Source organism: Manis pentadactyla, chromosome 1 (genome assembly GCF_030020395.1).
Source record: "Manis pentadactyla isolate mManPen7 chromosome 1, mManPen7.hap1, whole genome shotgun sequence".
NCBI classification, from domain to species: domain Eukaryota; kingdom Metazoa; phylum Chordata; class Mammalia; order Pholidota; family Manidae; genus Manis; species Manis pentadactyla.
In genome coordinates this window covers 235,064,514-235,081,652 of record NC_080019.1, presented here as the reverse complement: position 1 = coordinate 235,081,652, position 17,139 = coordinate 235,064,514, and the positions used below count along the sequence as shown (strand labels likewise).

The window sequence follows — 17,139 nt, the reverse complement described above, 5'->3', positions numbered from 1 at the left end:
CTGCTGCCAACTTAGCCTTCAGAGACCTGATGCTGCCTCTGCCAGGAAGTGCCCCTGACCTGGGCCAAGAGGCAACTGCACTGGTCCTTCCTAAGTCCTGCTGCCTGCCTGCTGGCTCTGCACACCTGCCTGGCCCAGGCCTGGTGGTCCTGTGGATGAATGGGGGCAGGGGGTTCATAGGCGGGGAGTTGCTCACTCAGCCCACCGACCCCAACAGCACAGGGAAGGCTGGACACCAGGTACCTGGGAGGCTGGCGAAGGGCCGCGCACCCTCAGCTCTCTCCGTGACTGGACTCCAGCTGCTGTTGACGCAGCACATGTGCTGCAGAGGCACGGAGCAGGCCAGCACAGGAAGGCCGTGGGGAAGGGCCTGCTGGCTGTGAGCAGCCTCTCAAACAAGGGCCTGTGGCCTGTGCCGTGAGGCAGGGAGTACTGAGCAGCCCGGGCAGCGTGGCCCAGAGGCAGGGGCTGGGACAGGCCCTCGCCAAGGGACCAGAGAAGGGAGGGCCGGCCTGTGCGCTGAGTGGAGCTAATGGGGCACAAAGCGGTCTCCTCCAGGGGTTCCACCCGTGTGACACCTCCCTGGGCATCCCTTCCAAGGCCTGGGAGTAACTCTGAGCACAGGTCTGTGAGGCTGCACCTCACAGGTAGAGAAACAGAGGCCCAGGGCATGTGCGGTTTGCCGGGGCTGGGCGCTGCTCCCGTGTCGAGCAGTGAGGCCCCTCGTCCTCGGCCACCTTCTCGCGCGGGGCCCCGCCACTGACTCATGTGCCGGTCACATCTTCCTGGGGAGGACCCACGGCTGGAGGTTCTCCTGGGGGCTGTGCAAGGTCTCAGCCCCCGGGCACAGCCGTGCACACCGCGGTGTGAAGGCCTCTGGCAGCCCTCCCTGCCCCAGCTCCCCTGGGCCTGGTCTGGTGCTGGCCAGCACCCTGGCTCCACTCTGTACTCTGGGGCGTGGGCCCCGTCACTGCCGCCCTGGGTAGCCTGTGCTCCCAAGGGAGGGGCCCCACAGGCCTTCTCCTGCTGCCTCTGCACCTGGTACCAAGGGCACTTGTACCCAGCAGGTGCTCAGCACTCCAGAAACAAGGCTGGGGGACCCCATGGCATGCTGAGCCAGCACCAACTGGCCTGCTCCAGGGGAGCCTCAGAGGCCCCCACCGGGGTCCCCGTGGTACCTGGGTCTGGCCCAGACTTCGAGTGGGCTTGGAGAAGGCCCATGAGGGGCCCCGGAGGGCCCGGTGTGGCTCCTGCTCTGGGCCCCCGCCAGCACCCGCAGGCCGGCGCACCTCTCGGGCAGACGCCTGCGCCCCAGGGAAGGCTCCCCCAGCACCCAGGTGGTGGGCCCGGCCCCTGCCTCTGTCGCCCCCTCAACCCCCTCCCCTTGGGGGCAGCAGCGAGGCCCGGATGCACCTGCTGGCTGGGCTCCCTCCCAGCCCACAGCCCGCATCCAGGCGGACAGCCTGAGCCGATGTTAGGCCAGCGCCTGTCCCCTCCCTCTCCCCTTTCTCCACCTTTGGAATGCCACGCGCCTTCCAGCTCGGCTGAACGGTCACCCTCTCCGGGCTGGCTTAGAACTGCCTGTCCCACGTCAGCTGTTCCACACACTAGGACACTGAAGCTTGTCTGCTTCCTTGAGTCTGGGGTCCTGGAGGTCAGGGACTAGGTGGCCACTGGCTTGATTGCCTTAGATGCACACGCCCCCACCTCCCCACCCCCCACCTTCGCACAGAGGATTTCAGAGCAAAGGGCCAGAGGCTATTGCAACTCAATTAAGTTTCTCACTTCTCTGATCCTGAATTAGACTGGGCGTCCCTGTGGCACCTGCAAACCCTTCGCCCCCCCCTCCCAGCACCTGCCCCCCATTGCCAGCTAGGGCCCCAGGCAAGGGTCCTCCCTCAGTGCAGGCTTCTCCGGGGAGTGGAGTCTGCTGTGTCTCCCTTGGGCCCAGGGAGAGTTTTCTCTGTGGCCAACCCACTCCCATGCCCTAGATTCCCCATCCTGTGGTGGGTGCAGGGGCACTAAAGAAGGGAATGCAGGGGGGTGGGTGCTAGCCGCGTCTGTAGGCCTTTCACCAGCTACCCTCACCACCTGCCTGTGTCCCTTGGCCAGAGGCCCTGGCCTGTGCTCTGCCCTCTACCTGGCAGACCCTCATCTATTCCTTTCCCACCCGGACTCTGTCCTTGTCCCGCCAGCGTGGCTCTGCCTCCTCCTAACTGAGAGCCGTGGGAGGGGCAGGCCCAGGGGCCCAGGAGCGGGGCCCAGCAGGGGAACGGTGGCCGGACAGCCAGGCAGCGGCCAGGGCTGGCATGTCTCGGCTTGTCTCCTCACCTATGATACGGGAGTTCTGCCCCAGCGTAAGTGGAGACGGGCTCTGTACCTCAGGTCAGGCTGGGGGCACTGAGAAAAGTTTGCTGAATGACTAAGTAAGCAAGTGAACAACAAGGAGACTGAATGGCCCTGCCAGAGACACACTGGGAGTCGCAAGCAGGGCCACTAGACAAGAGAGGCTGACACCGCTTCCTGGGGCGCTTCCTGGCCAAGGTGTCCCCAAAGGAGTTGGCTGGTGTGGGTCAGGACAAGCAGGGTGCTGAGCTGCCTGGCCTGCGGCTGCATCCGGCCCCTCTGACCTTCACCACTAGGGAGAACACACATGAAGGGCGGAGGGCAGTGTAAGGCTGACCCGCCGGGCACTGTGGGCCTCAGGGGTCACACCCCAGTCCCCTGGCCCCTTCCTTTGGCCAGTGGATGCCGAAGAAAGAGCACAGCTCTTCTGATCCTTCCTGAGGCCCTTGACCTTGCAGGAGCAGCCAGGAGAGGGCACTGCCCCACAGGGGCGATCCCAGGGACCAGGCCCAGGCCTAAACCCACAGCTCGGCCTTTCCTGCAGCCTGATGGGCGGAGCCAGGCCCTTGACTGGCTACCACCAGCTCAGCACGGGATGAACAGCAGGGCATGGTGTTTCCCTGAGGGTCCTTGGACCTACCCCACCTGCACGGTCTCCCCCTTCGTTCCCAGGGAGGCCAGCCCCCTGCCCTGCCAGCTCAGCCTGGAGGGCTTCACAGGGTCTCGGGCTCTCGGCCGTCTGGTGGGGATGCAGGCAGGGGTGCCCATCTCCCCACATGCCTGTCCGGCAGCTGCTGTTTTTGCCCCAGGCTCACACCAACCCCCAGGACCCTCAGGTGTCTGGGGAGGGGACGGCGTTCACCTGTCCTCCCGCACACGTTCCGGCTGCCTCCTCCAGGGCACCCTCTGAGCCCCGTTCCCGAGCGGCCACCTCTGCGTCCGTGCTGCCCAGCCCCAGGCCCCATCCTCTCTCCCTGCTGGGCAGCCTCCTGATGCCTCCCTACGTGGGTGGAGGTCTCCAAAGGGCTCCCAGGCAACAGGTGCACAACAGCGGCCGTCCACTCAGCGCCCCGTCCCTGGGGCCGTCGGCCCCCGGGTAGCGGCGGCACCGTGCCAGGCAGCGGCAGTGCTGTTTGGGTGAAGGAGAATAATCAGCCACAAACGCCGCAATCAGGGAGGAGAGGCTGGGCGAGCCCTTGGCGCCCACGCGTGCGCGTCATTGGCTCCACGTGTCTGCAGCTCCTCTCACGAGCAGGGAGGTGGAAGGGTCAAGATCTCTCAACACTCACAGTGGGGGGGGCAGAAGCCGCTGCTGGCCCCACGTAAACACCTTTACTTGCCAGAGAAGGGTGGCTGGAGGCAGCTGATGCTACAGAATCCCAGCCTGCCCGTCCTGTGCCTTCCCAAGCCTCCCCGGTTGGGAGACAGACCCCAGAGCCCGACCTCCAGCCAGAACCCGGAGCACAGCCCCAGCTTCTGTTCTGCAGGTGTTCGCAGGGCTCCTGCTCTGGGCCAGGCCAGGCAGGAGGAGCCCCCCATGGCCTGGTCTGCTTGTCTGGCCCCCATCCACCAGTGCGTCAGTGGCCTGGCTCCGAGCCGGCCGCCAGCTGCTGCCGTGCTGAACGGCCCTGAAATCCTTGCTGCCTCCTCCAGGCAGCCCCGAGCTCACTATCACCCTGGCTGCAGGGCTCGCTCTGCCTCCCGCTGCCCTGTTTCGCTGCACTTCTCTGAGGCTCCCACACCCCCTGCTTGGGGGGCTTCTGTTCACGATTACTGTATCTCTCCGTCCCGTTAGATCAGTGTTCGCAACCGGTCGGGTTTGGGGTGTTGCCCCCAAGGGACACCTGGCAACATTTGCATTGTTGCAACATTTTCGGTTGCTGCATCTGGGAGAGTGGCTACTACTGGCACCGACACCTGCGATGCACAGAGCAGCCTCACAACAGAGCATTATTCTGCTGAGACGGCAGGGCCACACCGAGAGGCCCTGCACTGGCTGAGCCTCAGAAAGAAAGCAGCCAGTAAGCGGGAGCCAGGCAGCACGTTCTCCCTCCGGACACGGGGGTGGTCCCCCGGCCGTGGCCCACTCCCCCTGCCCCTCTGGGCACCCCGCCCAGAGCCCAGTCCTGAGCAGACCTGGCTACACTGCCCCAGCGCATCTGTCTAACTGGGCTAAGTGGCCATTAGCAGCCAAAGCAGGGTGGCTGTGTGCGGAAGCATTTTTAATCTTACTCCTTAAATGATGCTTGCTCCCCAGAGAGGACCTGATGGTGCAAACACTGCCCCCCAGAGCCCCTGGAAAGAGGGCCGCAGCGGCACCTCCCCTGGCTCGTCCGGCTGGGCCTTGTGGGGTGGGCTGGGGTGCTCAGCGCCAAGTAAGAAACTGTGGGGACAGGGCCTTGCCCAAGGTCACCAGGTCACCCCAGAGCAAGCCCCTGCCAGAGGGCCAGGGCCCATCTCCTCTTCCCTCAGCCTGTCCTCGGTGGAAAGCAAACGCCACGTGGCCACTAACGAGAGGCAGCATCGGCGACAGCTTGTGCTGTTTGCAGCCCGACTGCCCGGATCTAAAGCCTGGTTTTGCTGTGAGACCCGGGACCAGTGGCTGAACCCCTCTGCACTCAGTTTCCTCAAAAGTAATATGGGGATCAGAGCGGAAACCCTTGGCTTATAGCGAGGATTTGAAGAGATCTGGAGTGTTCCGGCTCATCTTAGGCCGGGCACTTGGCAGACACTGAGAAAGAGGCCAGCAGTCGTGGGAAGCAGTTATTTCTGCCATGTAGGAGCATGTCCTGAGCTCTGAATCTACACAGAATTATCTGCGGAACATGAAACAGCACTGGAGCCCAGCCCCACCCCTGGAGAATCCGATGTACTCGGTCTGGGTGGGGCCTGGGCATCACGGTTTGAAAGCTCAGGAGACTCCAGCGTGCAAGCAGGGCCAGAACACAGCGCGACAGCAAGGGTGCGATGCACAGCAGCGGGAAAGGTCTTGGCCCTGGGGACAAAGGGGCGTCCCTGAGGAGCAGGGGGACACAGGCGCAGTATGGAGGGCATAGCTTGAGGGCCAGGGTCTCGAGGCCCTGGATGTTTAGCCAGGCCTCCCCACTGCCTCCAGCTTGAGGTTGGAGGTGAAAGGGTCTCCCCGAGAGCAGGCTTTGAGCCACCACACTGATGTCCCCAGGAACCTGCTCTGCCCTGGGCTTCCCATCCTCCAGGAAGCAGCCACAGGGTCCTTGGCCTTGTCCCCGAGAGGAGGCTGGGATGCCCTGCTCTGGGGTCACCGTTCACGTCACCAAGGCGGTGCTCCTCCCACACAGCAGAGGTGCTGGGGGGGCATGGCCTTCGGGGACACTGTTTTCAGTGTGGCCTCTGTAAACGACAGCTCCCAGAGCTGAGAAAGTGGCCCTATTTCACAGAGAGGTAAGACCGGGTCAGGACTGCCTGGGAGCATCCCGGGGGCAGGCCAGGGCCTGTTCTCCCTGCTGCACCCCCCAGCCCGGCTGGCACACAGGGGCCTCTGGTCAGTGCTGATGTGGGGGTGGGAGGCATGCCACCCCGAGGACATGACCTCTCTGACAGGGACCGGTGCCCGGGCCCCAGCAGGGAGGAGGGGAGGTTCCCGGACTTGGGGATGCTGGCTGCCTGTGCTGCAAGGCCTCAGGCCTGGCCGGATCCTGCCTGACTCTTGGCCCCATAAATCACCCTGTGCCTCTTGGAGAAACTCATTACAAACATCTGATTGTCCCTGATTAGATGAGACAATGAACTTCCGCCCTGCGTGCCTCTCATCCCTCTTTGCAAGCTCCAATTAAAATTCCAGACCAGAGCTAGGGGATTTAAACTGGATTACTGGATGGGGTCCAGGGAGAGAGGAACAATGGAGTGGGGGGTGCAGCCCCTACACTCCTCCCTCCACGTGCACTCAGGCTGCAAGCAAATGTGGGAAAGGAGACAAGGGCCAGAACTTGATTATAAGCAAATTTAAAACATAATTCAGACCAAAGCTCCTCCTGAACAATTATGGCCAAGATGGGGGAAGGACGGTCCTCCCCTTTGTCTGGGGTCACGCCCCGGGGGAGCATCCTGCCGGCTTGGAGTCAGGTGGGGAGGCACTGCAGGGGGAGGCCACTGGCCAGGAGGTGCCGGAAGGAAAGGCCGTGGGCTCCGTGTGCACCTCAAGAGCAAGGTGGGGGTCAAGGGCCTGGCTTGCGGTCAGAGTGACCTGGGGTCAAACCCTGCCTCTGCCACATCATGGGCTGGTGCACGGCACGTCTGAGCGTCCGAGCCCCCTTGTGAAGCGGGCCTCCCGCCTAGGGTGCTGTGAGACTGGCACGGACAGGCTCAGAGCACGGCAAGCACCCAACCAGATCGCCTTTTCCATCATTCTTCCATTGCAAGTTGATGTCTAGAGTGTGCAGAGCGCCAGCTGCGGGCTAGGCTGCAGGTGCAGTGGGCAGGGCCCAGCGGGCGAGGTGCCAGGAGAGAGGGGCAGGGGGCTGGGCCCTGGGCCCTGGGTGCCATTATGGAGGGCAGGTCAGGCATTTGTCACCACCACCACTCAGCAACCCCCACTTGGTGACTGGGCCCACACAGGGTGGCTAGCACATCTAAAGGCCTGTAGGGTCCCCTTCCCAAATTGACCAGCTGGTTTTGACACAAATTCAGGGCTGGCAGCCTGCAGTTTGTAAACGGGGCAAGGAAGTCATGGGCAGATGAGGGGTCTGGAATGAGGGGAGAGTGACAGAGACAGAAAGAGCCGGTAGGAGAGCGCCTGGGTCAGCCCAGCCGTGGGAGAGGCAGGGGTGGGCCTCATGTGCTGGCTGGTAAGGCAACAGAATGGCCCTACAACGAGGGGCCCTGCTAGATGCCATGGGGACTGCCACCCCAGCTGGAGGCCTGGCTTTGTCTCTTCCCCACGAGCGTTCATTTCCCCGGCTGCCTCCCCTGTGACTGGGAGACCCTCCAGTCAGGCTGGGCCAGCCCCCGCCCCGGTCCTCTGTCCACACGGGTGGCAGCCCTCAGGGTCTGCCTCCTCTGGCCCCAGGATGCCAGCCTCCCCAGCCCATGACCCCAGGGGGACAGCAGGGCCCTGCCCCTAGAGAAGGGGTCCACGTCCTCTCCCGGGGTCTGGCCATGCCAGGGACTTAGGCTGAGTGGCTGCCCCTGCCCTGAGCTGGGCCTGGCTTGTGTGGACTTGCTCATCATTTTTTATAAAATAATCTCATTGAGATATAATTCATGTACCATAAAATCTGCCCCCTTAAAGTGTACAACCCAGTGGTTTTGTAGCATATTAAGAGTGTGCAACCATCACCCCCATCCAATTTTAGAATATCTTCATCAGAACAGGGGCCTCGAGTCCATCAGTAGTCATCCCACCCCAGTGTTCTTCCTATCTCCACTCTGGGTGGCTCGCGGAAATGGGGTCACACGACAGGTGGCGCTCTGTGGCGGGCCTTTCCTCTCAGCACAGGGCTTTCCAGTACCCATGCGGCCACAGGTCCAGTCCCTTCCTGTAGACTGGACCTTCCTTTTGACACAGGCCGAAGTGGCAGGGTGCCTCTGGTCCAGGGGCAGCTTGGACTCCCCCCCTCATTTACTGAACAACCCCCAGGCCACCTTCCAGCTTCAGAAGCCCCTCCAGCCCTGCTCTCCCAAGGGTGGGTCAAGGGCCGGGGTCTGCAGGCTTCATGCACCTGCATGGGGTAGCCCAGCAGCAGAGCATCGCGGAGCCTGGGAGCTGATGGGCAGCCTCTCCGAGAACAGGGGAGACCGAGGCCCAGAGAGAGCAGAGAAACATTCAGCCCAGCACCCCGTGGCCACAGCCACCTCCATGGGGCACTCAGGGCTCCTCCAGGCGCCCTTACCAGCAGAGCCTGAGGCCCACCTCCCAGCCATAAGCAGGTGGCACCCTGGCCGGCCACTCCCCCAGGGCACGCCCACAGCCAGAGCCACCCAACAGGAGGCCCTGCCTGGCCCACCTTCATGTCCACGCAGGCCCCCTCAGGCTGCTACACAAGCCATCCTGCTCCTGCACAGCTCCCACAGTCCTCGTGGGCACAGCCCTGCCAGTGGCAGCCCAGACGGACCTCAGAGGGCAGGTTGGGAGTCCCCCCCGTGCAGGGCCCCTCCACCCAGCCCCCGCCTTCAGCCTGACAACAGCACCTACCTTCAGGGCCTGCACCTTCCTGTCCAGCAGGCTCTCAATGTCCCCTGCCACCTTCTCCACCAGCTTCTGGGGCACGTTCTCCTGCACTTCGAACAGATTCCGGTTGTCCTTGTAGATCTGGGAAGAGGCGGAAGGCAGGGTGAGTGTGGGGTTCCCACGCCACAGCCTGGATGTCCTCTCTGTGGGGCGCAGGACAGTCCTCACCCCGCCCCTGGCTTTGGCCACGGGGACAGCAGGGGGGCAGCGGGCGGGGCCCCAGCCGGGCTCCCAGCTCGGGCTGCTGCGGCTGCTGGGGCGGGTTGTCACTGCTTCCTCAGGACGCAGGGTTCCTCCTCTCGGGGCCACAAGCAGCACCCGACCAGCTCAGACGGGAAGGGCGGGCGCACAGGAGGCAGGGCGTCAGGGGGATGGAGCCAACGAGCCCACACTGCCAGCACGAAGCACACTCACGCAAAGTACACACACCTACACGCAGCCACCCAGCACACGGCTCAGGCATCTGTGCCCCCTTCTGCTGGCATTGCCCCAGGGCATTTACAGAAACCAGTGGGAGCTCTGGGCGCCCTGGGGCTCCTCTGCCATTCAGGACACAGAAGATGGGGGCAGACACCAGAGAAAAAGAGGAACGTGCGGGGACGCACCTGCCCCCTCCTCCCCGGGGGGCTGGTGCACATGCGCACGTGGGGTTGTAAATCTGAGAGTCGGCTTCTATGTGTGAGCGTGTGTGACGGCTCGGCACATGTCCATCTGTGCGCGTGCCTGCAGGCTTGGGGGTGGGATTTGGGCCTTACTTGAAGCCTGGGGCTTGCATGTGAGCCACACAGGCGGGTCTTTGAAGGCCTCTCTGTGGCTGGGGTCTTGGGGGTGCCCATGTGTGTAAGCGTGCCATGTGTGTGAAACGTACGCCCCTGCATTTGTCTCAGCTGATGGGGCCAGTGTGTCCATCCAGGTGACCCCAGAAGCGGCTCCTGCACCAGGTCACAGCCGAGTGATGCCACGGGGCTGTGCAGAGCAGAGGGATGTGGAGACAGAGAGGAGGTGAGGAGGAGACGGGGGCGGGAGAGGACGCTGATGCGCAGACAGGCACGAGAGGTAAGGTCGGCTGTGGCTGCAGCCTGGGCAGATGAGGCCTGGCATCTGATGGGGCAGATGAGGCCTGGCATCTGATGGGGCAGGAGGCCCGGGCCTCCGGAGCCCCCCCAGCCTGGCAGCCCAAGGGTTAAGGCATCATGGTGGCCACTCAGCAACCCCCTCTGCACGCGCCCCCCATCTCTCCCAGCTTCTCATTTCTTTTTGTCCTTCTCTTAGAACAAAATAATTTGTGGTGAAGTCGCTCCTTCCCACAGAGCAGCGGCAATTATAGAGGGTGAGTTGCAAGGCCTGGACGCAGGGCTGGGGAGGCTGGAGTTCCCCAGTGGGCAGCAGGCTGCCATGCCTGGGCTCCCTGGGCCCTGCCTCACCACAGAGGTCCCTGGGGGGGAAGACAGAGGTCAAGGAGGGTCCGAGCCTGGGGGAATCACTGGGAAATGCAGGGAGCCTGGCGCCCAGGGCCCACTGCTAGGGGAAACAAGAGAGGACAGGTCAAGGCCACACGACTGTGGGTGGCAAGGCCAGAGCCCTGCCCTCCCTGACCCCTCATCCGCAGGTTTTGGGACATTAGCCACACACCCTCTCTGGACCGTGGGCCGCACCCGTGTGTGTTGTGGTCCCGCGTCCACACTGCAGCCGCTGCCGGCGCACTCGGTCCCACTGACACCAGTAGGGAGGGGGCTCAGCTGCCTGACTTCTGGGGCAGGATGAGGTTCCTCGCCTGACTCGCCGTCAAGGTCATTCCTGGGTGCCCATCAGGGTGTCCTCAGCAGAGCATCTCAGACTGAGGCTAGACCCTTGGACAACTCTCCTCGGGGGCCCAGGGGTAACCCCCACCAGGTCCAGGGAGCCCCTTGCAGCCTGGCATGGTGACTGGGCCAGGGCTCGGGGTGGAGGAGTGGATCTCACCCCAGGGCCCTGAATGCTGGCCTAAGGGCTTGCCAAGGTCACCTCATCCCTAAACCTCAGCACTGCTTTGTTAGACAAGAGAACGGTGGTCCCGGACTCTGGGGCAGTGAGGGCTGCAAACAACCCACACCACCGTGGCTGCTGCCCGTGTTTCGGATCTCCAGCATTCTGCAGGAGACCCTGCCCCGCCCTGCTAGATCTGCACGCTTACAACCCAAAGCCACAGACTCCAGCCCTCTTGGGGTCTGCCTGCCTCCAGCCTACCCCTCCTCCCAGGCCTCCTGGCAGCCCCTCCCCAGCCAGCCGGTCCCTGTCTCCAGGACCTCAGTGTGGGGCCTGGCGGTGACCACAGGAGAGCTAGACGTGTGGACACCACTGAGAGGGCACGGCTGCAGCCAGCTCCCTCCAACTCTCCCTAAGCACCGGCTTGTGTGCGGTGGCCCCCGGCAAGTGTGCCCACCAGTTCCACATTCAAGAGCAGAGCTGGGGCCAGCTGGACCCCGTCTCCCTCCTCTGCTTCTGCCTGCAGCCGTGCCACCCCTTGAAGACTGGGCTGCGTCCACCATGCTTCCCTCCTGTCCCATGTCCACCCCACGACCCTTTACTGGTGCCAGCATCAGAGGCCTACAGCCCACCGGCCTGGCAGAAGCCTGCAGGCCTCTGGGTCCCCAGCCCATCAGAGTCCCACTGTCACCCCTTTTGCCCTTCCCTGCCTATCTAAATCCTCTCCAAAGGGAGGGTGGGGACATGGGCTGGAAGGAGTTTTGAAGGATGGGGGCAGGATTTCAGGACTGTAGGGGCTGGCCAGGCCACCAGCCAAGCCTTGTCCCCGAGTCCCCAATGAGCACCTTGGATGCAGCAGCCCTCAGTCTTCTGTCCCAAGTGCCTCACCCCTCTGCATTGCCCAGACCAGCTGCCCCACCCCCTGGGGTGGGCCCTGAGCCCCAGGGAGATTGGCATGGCATAGCCCTGCAGATGGCCCCAGCCTAGGAGATAGGTCACCTCCACTGATGTGGCCCAGGAGGTGCTTTCCACCTGCAGGCCCAACGGGAAGGCCCAGGATGGGCTCCCCTGGGGCCCCAGCCTCTAGCTCTGGCCCTGCAAGACAGGCAGGGCACACTAGGTGCAGGGCCTCCACAGCCACAGGGAACTGCACGCCCGCTAAGTGTCCTTGGCCCAGCAAGCTAATTGGAAAACCCCCACAACTCCCAGCGTGGCGCGCCTGCACGGCAGGGATGGAGGAGCAGGCGGCTGGCAGCCCACAGGTTGCTGCAGCTCCGGGCCAACTGTGACGGGGGCAAGAGGCAGGCTTCACCCCCAAGGAGATGACGCATGGTGGTGGGGCAGAGACAGGGTGCCGAGCCAGGTGGGCATGTGGGGGGCATGGGGCACTGGCAGGGCACCTGGGGAGCAGGGAGGGCAGGGGTGGTGGGGCACCTCTCATTCTGTACCATGTACCTCTGGCCTCTGCTCCCCAGGGAATCCTCTGCCCCTCCCATTATCAAGCCCTGCACCTCCATTCCCCTCGTCTCCTTGTGCTCCCGCCCCCAGCCCTCTCTGGCTCCAGCGGCTCTGGGGCTGAGCACTTATCCGGCCGGCCTCTTGGCCCAAGGATTTCCCAGGCTGGCAGGGACCAAGGCCTCCTCGGGGACCCTGGCCCCTCGGCCCAGCCTCCTGCTCCCCTGGGAGCGCAGGAAGAAGAGGTGAGCCCAGAGGTCACCTGGAGGACCGGTGACCTTGGACAGGAAGGCCCAAGACCAGACGGAGCCAGCCTCGTCCCCACAGCTCCCTGGTGTCCTGACCGAGAAGGGGTCGAGCTGCGAGGTCCGTGGCCCACAGGCACCCACCACAGGAGACAAAAGGCCCAGGGTCAATGACCCCCGAGTGTCCCCCAAATGCAGGGGCATTTTGCAAAGTCCCGGAGAGCCAGCAGCAGTGGGGCCTGGGCCTGGGCCAGTGCCCAACCTGCCCAGGGAGAGGAAGGTGGGGGGAAAGGAGAGGAAAGGAGGGCGAGGAGGAGCAGTGGGGCAGCAGTGGGATGACAGGCCCCGGGAATAGCCCCCCGGGGACGGAGCTTCTCACATGGGACCTCACCGATCTGAACAACCCGTGAGGGGCAGCCTTTCTGACGGCACGCAGTCAGCCCACTGGGGACATGCCAGAGCTCAGAGTCCAGCCGCATCCCAGCTGTGTTCGGTGTGCTGACCCCACATGTGAAGGGGAGGCGCCCGGTAAGGCACAGGGCACGCAGGATGGGCCGGACCAAGGTGATGCCGGAGGCCTGAGGTCCGGGGGGCGGAGGGGAGGACGGGCAGAAGCCCCCCAGACTGACTACCAACCCCCTGGGAGCAGAGCCGGGCGCACGCGAGAGGCTCCCCTCTGCAGCGAAGGTGAACAGGCCCTCATCTCTGGAAAATTAGAGCAGAAAGGAAATGGGACGAGAAGGATCTGACACAGGCCGGGCCCTGTCGCTGGCTGCTCCTCAAGGGCCCGGGTCCGGCTGGGGGCTCGGCAGGGCGCTCCAGCATCCCACCGCCCGCGCCTGCCAGGGCCTAGAGGGTGCTGTGGGAGCCACGCCCCTCGGCAAGTTCTCTAGCCCCCTCCAGCCACATCTTTGTGTCTGATCCCTGCTCTCAAAAGAAGCTGCCCGTGAGGGTCTTAACTGCCCTCCTGCCAACAGGCCCTAGGGGACAGCAGCCCTGGCCAAGGGTCAGTGGGCCGGGCCTCCTGAGGTGGGCTGCTGGCACACGCTGCAGAGGCCAAAGGGCCTGGGGTGGGGGACAGGGCCAACTGCTGGAATGGGGTACACGTCAGCCAGGGACAGGGGAGCCCTGGGTGGGAGGGCAGGGGGCTCATGGTGCTCAGCCTCCCTGCGCTGGGCCAGGAGGGAGGAGGGGGCTGGGGGATGGCAGTGATCTGCTCGGCAGGGCAAAGCTGGTCCTGGACTCCTGCCTCACCCCTGCCAGGCTGCTGCCCTGTCTCCTGCCTCTGTGGGGAAAATCGAGGGTACTGAGAACTGCTCATCACCTTGAATGGATGGGGCAGCCGGGTGCCCACCGTCCCCTCCCACGAGAGCACTCAGGACATGTCCCAGACAGGCTGCACCTCCCGGGTCTCACCCCGTCCAGCTGGCCTCAAGCCCTGCAGTCCAGGCCCTGATGGCAAAAAGGGGCTGCCCCCCAGCGCTGCAGAGAAGCCTGACCAGGCTGTACCCAGACACACAGACAGCCCTGGACCATGTGCGGCCTGCCTAGTGCAGGACTCAGCAGGGCAGGCCAGGGGCCACCAAGCCCTGGAGCACACGGCGGGCTCATGGGTAGGGGTTGTGTGCACATGGCTGTGTGCTTCAGTGGCTGCCCAGTGGCCACACCACACTGCTGCCATCCGGCGGCGGGTGGCTCCACAGGTAGTCGGCTGCACGTGGTCATATGCCTGTTGTCCCATCTGTAGTGACTATCGAGTAGAGGTTTCCTGGATAACCCTCTGTTCGGAGGGGGACACAGACCCCTACCCAGGCCATTAGTGTGGTACTGCAGGGGCCACCATGGATACGGGCAGCCAGGAGCAGGGAGGGGGGCCCGGCCTGGATTCCAGCAGCAGGTAAGGCATGGCCCTCCTGGGCAGGGGGCCCAGTCTTCACCCCATTTCCTCCCCATGTCCTTCTGTCCCACTGGCGTACTCCACATGCACGCCACAGGCTCTTGTCGGGCCCTCTGAGCCCAGGGCAGCAGAGACGGACCAGACCAGACCATATGCCTCCCTCCTGGGACTTGCCATCCAGGGGCGACAGGTGTCCATTAGACCAAAAGCCAAGGGTGGCAGTGGGGAGATGGGTGCAGGAGATCCCTGGCAGTGGGGCTGCCTGCCTGGGTGCAGCAGGAAGGTGGTCAGGGAAGTCTGGGAAGGCTTTGCAGGGCAGGGGCCATCAGAGCAGAGTCTGAAAGGCCAGGCAGGAGTCTGCCAGACTTGGGGCAGGCAGGGGATGAGGGGGTCCAGGCAGGAGTGGTGGCCGGTGCAAAGGCCGGGCGGACGGACAGCTAACGGCCTGCCAGAGGCAGGGGCACAGGGGCTGGCGGATGGCAGAAGGGAAGCTGAGGGTAGGGAGGTAGACACCCAAGTGGTGGAGGTGTAGGGGATGCAGGGCCATGGCCTCGATCACCTGTGAGAAGGCCCTGGGGGCCCCGAGGTCCCCTGGCCCCCCAGGGGCGGCTGCGGGCGCTCTCAGCAGCAGATTTCCTTCGGAAAGACTCAGGGCCCCGAGGTTCCTGCCGCCACCCCGGCAACGCCTCCCTGTTTTAAAGTTAAAGTTTAGCTGACTCTAATCCATTACTGCAATTAGTACATTATGTCTAATTATGCAATTAGTGTGAAAAGTGTGCTTGCTGCAGAGAATGGGAAATGACGCTGCCTCGCCGCGCTGTAAAACCCACGTCACAAAGACTCAGTCTCTCGTTTTTCAAAAGACTCAAAGCCCAGCACAGAACAAACCAAACCCTGGCAGCCGAGCCAGGCCCGTACGGCCCCACCTCCCCGCACCTGTCCTCTTACGGACACACTTTTGCAAACCCAGCCACCCCACAAAGGAGCTCCATCCACGGCCCATTCCTGTCTTGGCTTTTCTGAGCAGACGCGCCTTTCTAAACTGCCTTTAAACCCTGGAAATCCTGATTATCTGTCCGTTATTCCAGATCTGACTGGGAAGGGGGCCTCCGGGGAAAGGCCGTGTGTACCAGGTGAGAGCACTCCTGGGGGGCCAGGGTCCCCACCACGCAGCTCCGAGTGTGACAGCCCTGTTCCCAGGGCTCCTGACACAGAGTTCCACGTTCCTGGTGGCGCCTTAAGGAGGGTGGCACATTGCAGCTCAGAAGACTGGAGCTTTCTCCCACTCAGGGCTCTCAAAGCCTGGGAGCTGCCTGGACGGACAGCAAGCTCCCCGTCCCAGGAGGTGTGCAAGCCCAGCTATCGCGGATGCCGAGAAGGGACTCTCCCACAGTCACTCTGCACAGGAGCGGGATGCTGGATGGCAGCATTCCCGTGGCCACATGCCTGCGTGAAGCTCACAGCTGGGGACTCTATTTCCCCGGGTTCTGGCCGCATGAGTGGGCAAGGGGACACTCTGGGAACAGGTGAGAGGTCAGAGGAATCCGATGGGGTCTCCCTACCACAGAGGTGACAAGGCCAGATGGCCACGTCTGCGGGGCTGGGGGCAGGCACACCCTTGCAGCCCTCAAATGCAAATGCTTCAGGGCCAGGTGTCCCCGCCCACAGCCCAGCTCAAAGTCACAAGGCAGTGCTGCCTCAGAAGCCCTCTGCCTGGGCCGCTTCCTCCAAGCCCCCCTGGGTGCAAGGTGCTTGCCCCAGGCCCGGTGGTGCGCGGTGCAGTGCCCCGAGACTCCTGCCCAGCCCTGACCTTGTGGGAGATGCAGCGGCTGCTGCCGAGCTCAAACAGGCATCCTCAGAGCAGAGGACCTGAGACATGAGCCCCCAGCATCCCAGGGCCCGTGGGCACCGTGGCCCTGCAACCGCACCCAGCTGTAGCGTGCACCCATCAGTGTGCAGTGCACTGAGGCGCCTGGGTGCTGTCCACCCCCCGGGGGAAGCACGTACTGAGAAGGCAGCTGGGCTGGGGGTGGCGGGCGTGGACCCCACTAGAGGGATACCTGTGGCCTAAACTCAAGGCATGGGTCACTGGAGGGTTTTGGAGCTGTGCCACAGCCCGGCCCCATGGACGCCAGCCACGGAGGCTCCCAGGGCCCTGTGCTCTCGATGTGGTCCAGGATGGTGTCGGGAGTACGGGGTTTGAGCCTGAGGGGACTCCCGCTCCCCTGGGTGCCCCCTCCCTGAGCTGGGAGCCGCCGGCTGTCGAGGCAGCTGGGAGGGAAGCTGTGCCCAGCACACCAGCTGGCACGGGGGAGTGTGAGTAAACACACCCACACGCTCCCGACTCGCAGAAGTCGCTGGGCGGCGGCCGGCTGGTGGGGGCACCCGTGTTTACGGGAAACAGACTGCTTGTGCCGGCATCGGGCCTGCCACCCACTCTGGCTCAGCTCCCCGCAGCCTCCCCACTTGGCGGGCCCCGCCTTCCTCCCCCAGGGCTCCTCAGCCTCCCAGCCAGAAAGCCAGTGGTAGTGACACGGGGCCCTCCCCCTGCGAGGCCAGACAGGGCTCGGCCTGTCACCCTGAGCCGTCACAGCAATCCCAAAAGGTGGGTGTGGCAGTCGTCCCCATTTTACAGCTGAAGAAACCGAGGCGGTGGGGAAACTGGCTGGGGACCACAGGCAGTGAGTGGGGGGCTGTCGCCAGGCCCTCTGCCCCACACAGGAGCCCGAGCAGAGCCCCAGGGCCCTGTAAGGCCCGTCTCCTGCCTCCCTTCCTCTCTCAGGACACCAGCGGGGCAGGCAGGGGGCTCTGGGAGCCAGGTGGGCAGGGGGCTTCCTCACCATTTCCCAGCTCCAGCTGGCACCTCATTACCATTACCCAGCCCAGAGCTGGCAGAACCCACAAACACCATCATGAGATGGTGTGGGGCCAGGCCTGGGTACAGGGCTGGAGGCCAGGCAGCAAAGGGCCCAGGGTGCTTCCTCGCCCGTGTCCCTGCCGTGCCCCTGGCGCCGACAGCCCAGGGA

The 17,139-nt window shown here is 64.0% G+C and overlaps 1 protein-coding gene across 9 annotated transcripts in view; it reads right to left on the bottom strand.

Moving 5' to 3' along the window:
• The window catches only part of CACNA2D2 (calcium voltage-gated channel auxiliary subunit alpha2delta 2), a 117,324-nt gene that overhangs the window by 49,150 nt on the left and 51,035 nt on the right, over positions 1-17,139 (bottom strand). For all 9 annotated transcript variants that reach the window (XM_057487093.1, XM_057487101.1, XM_057487103.1 and 6 more), the window contains exon 3: positions 8,516-8,632. In XM_057487093.1, the coding sequence (XP_057343076.1) occupies positions 8,516-8,632 (117 nt within the window). The remainder of the gene's footprint in view (positions 1-8,515; positions 8,633-17,139) is intronic.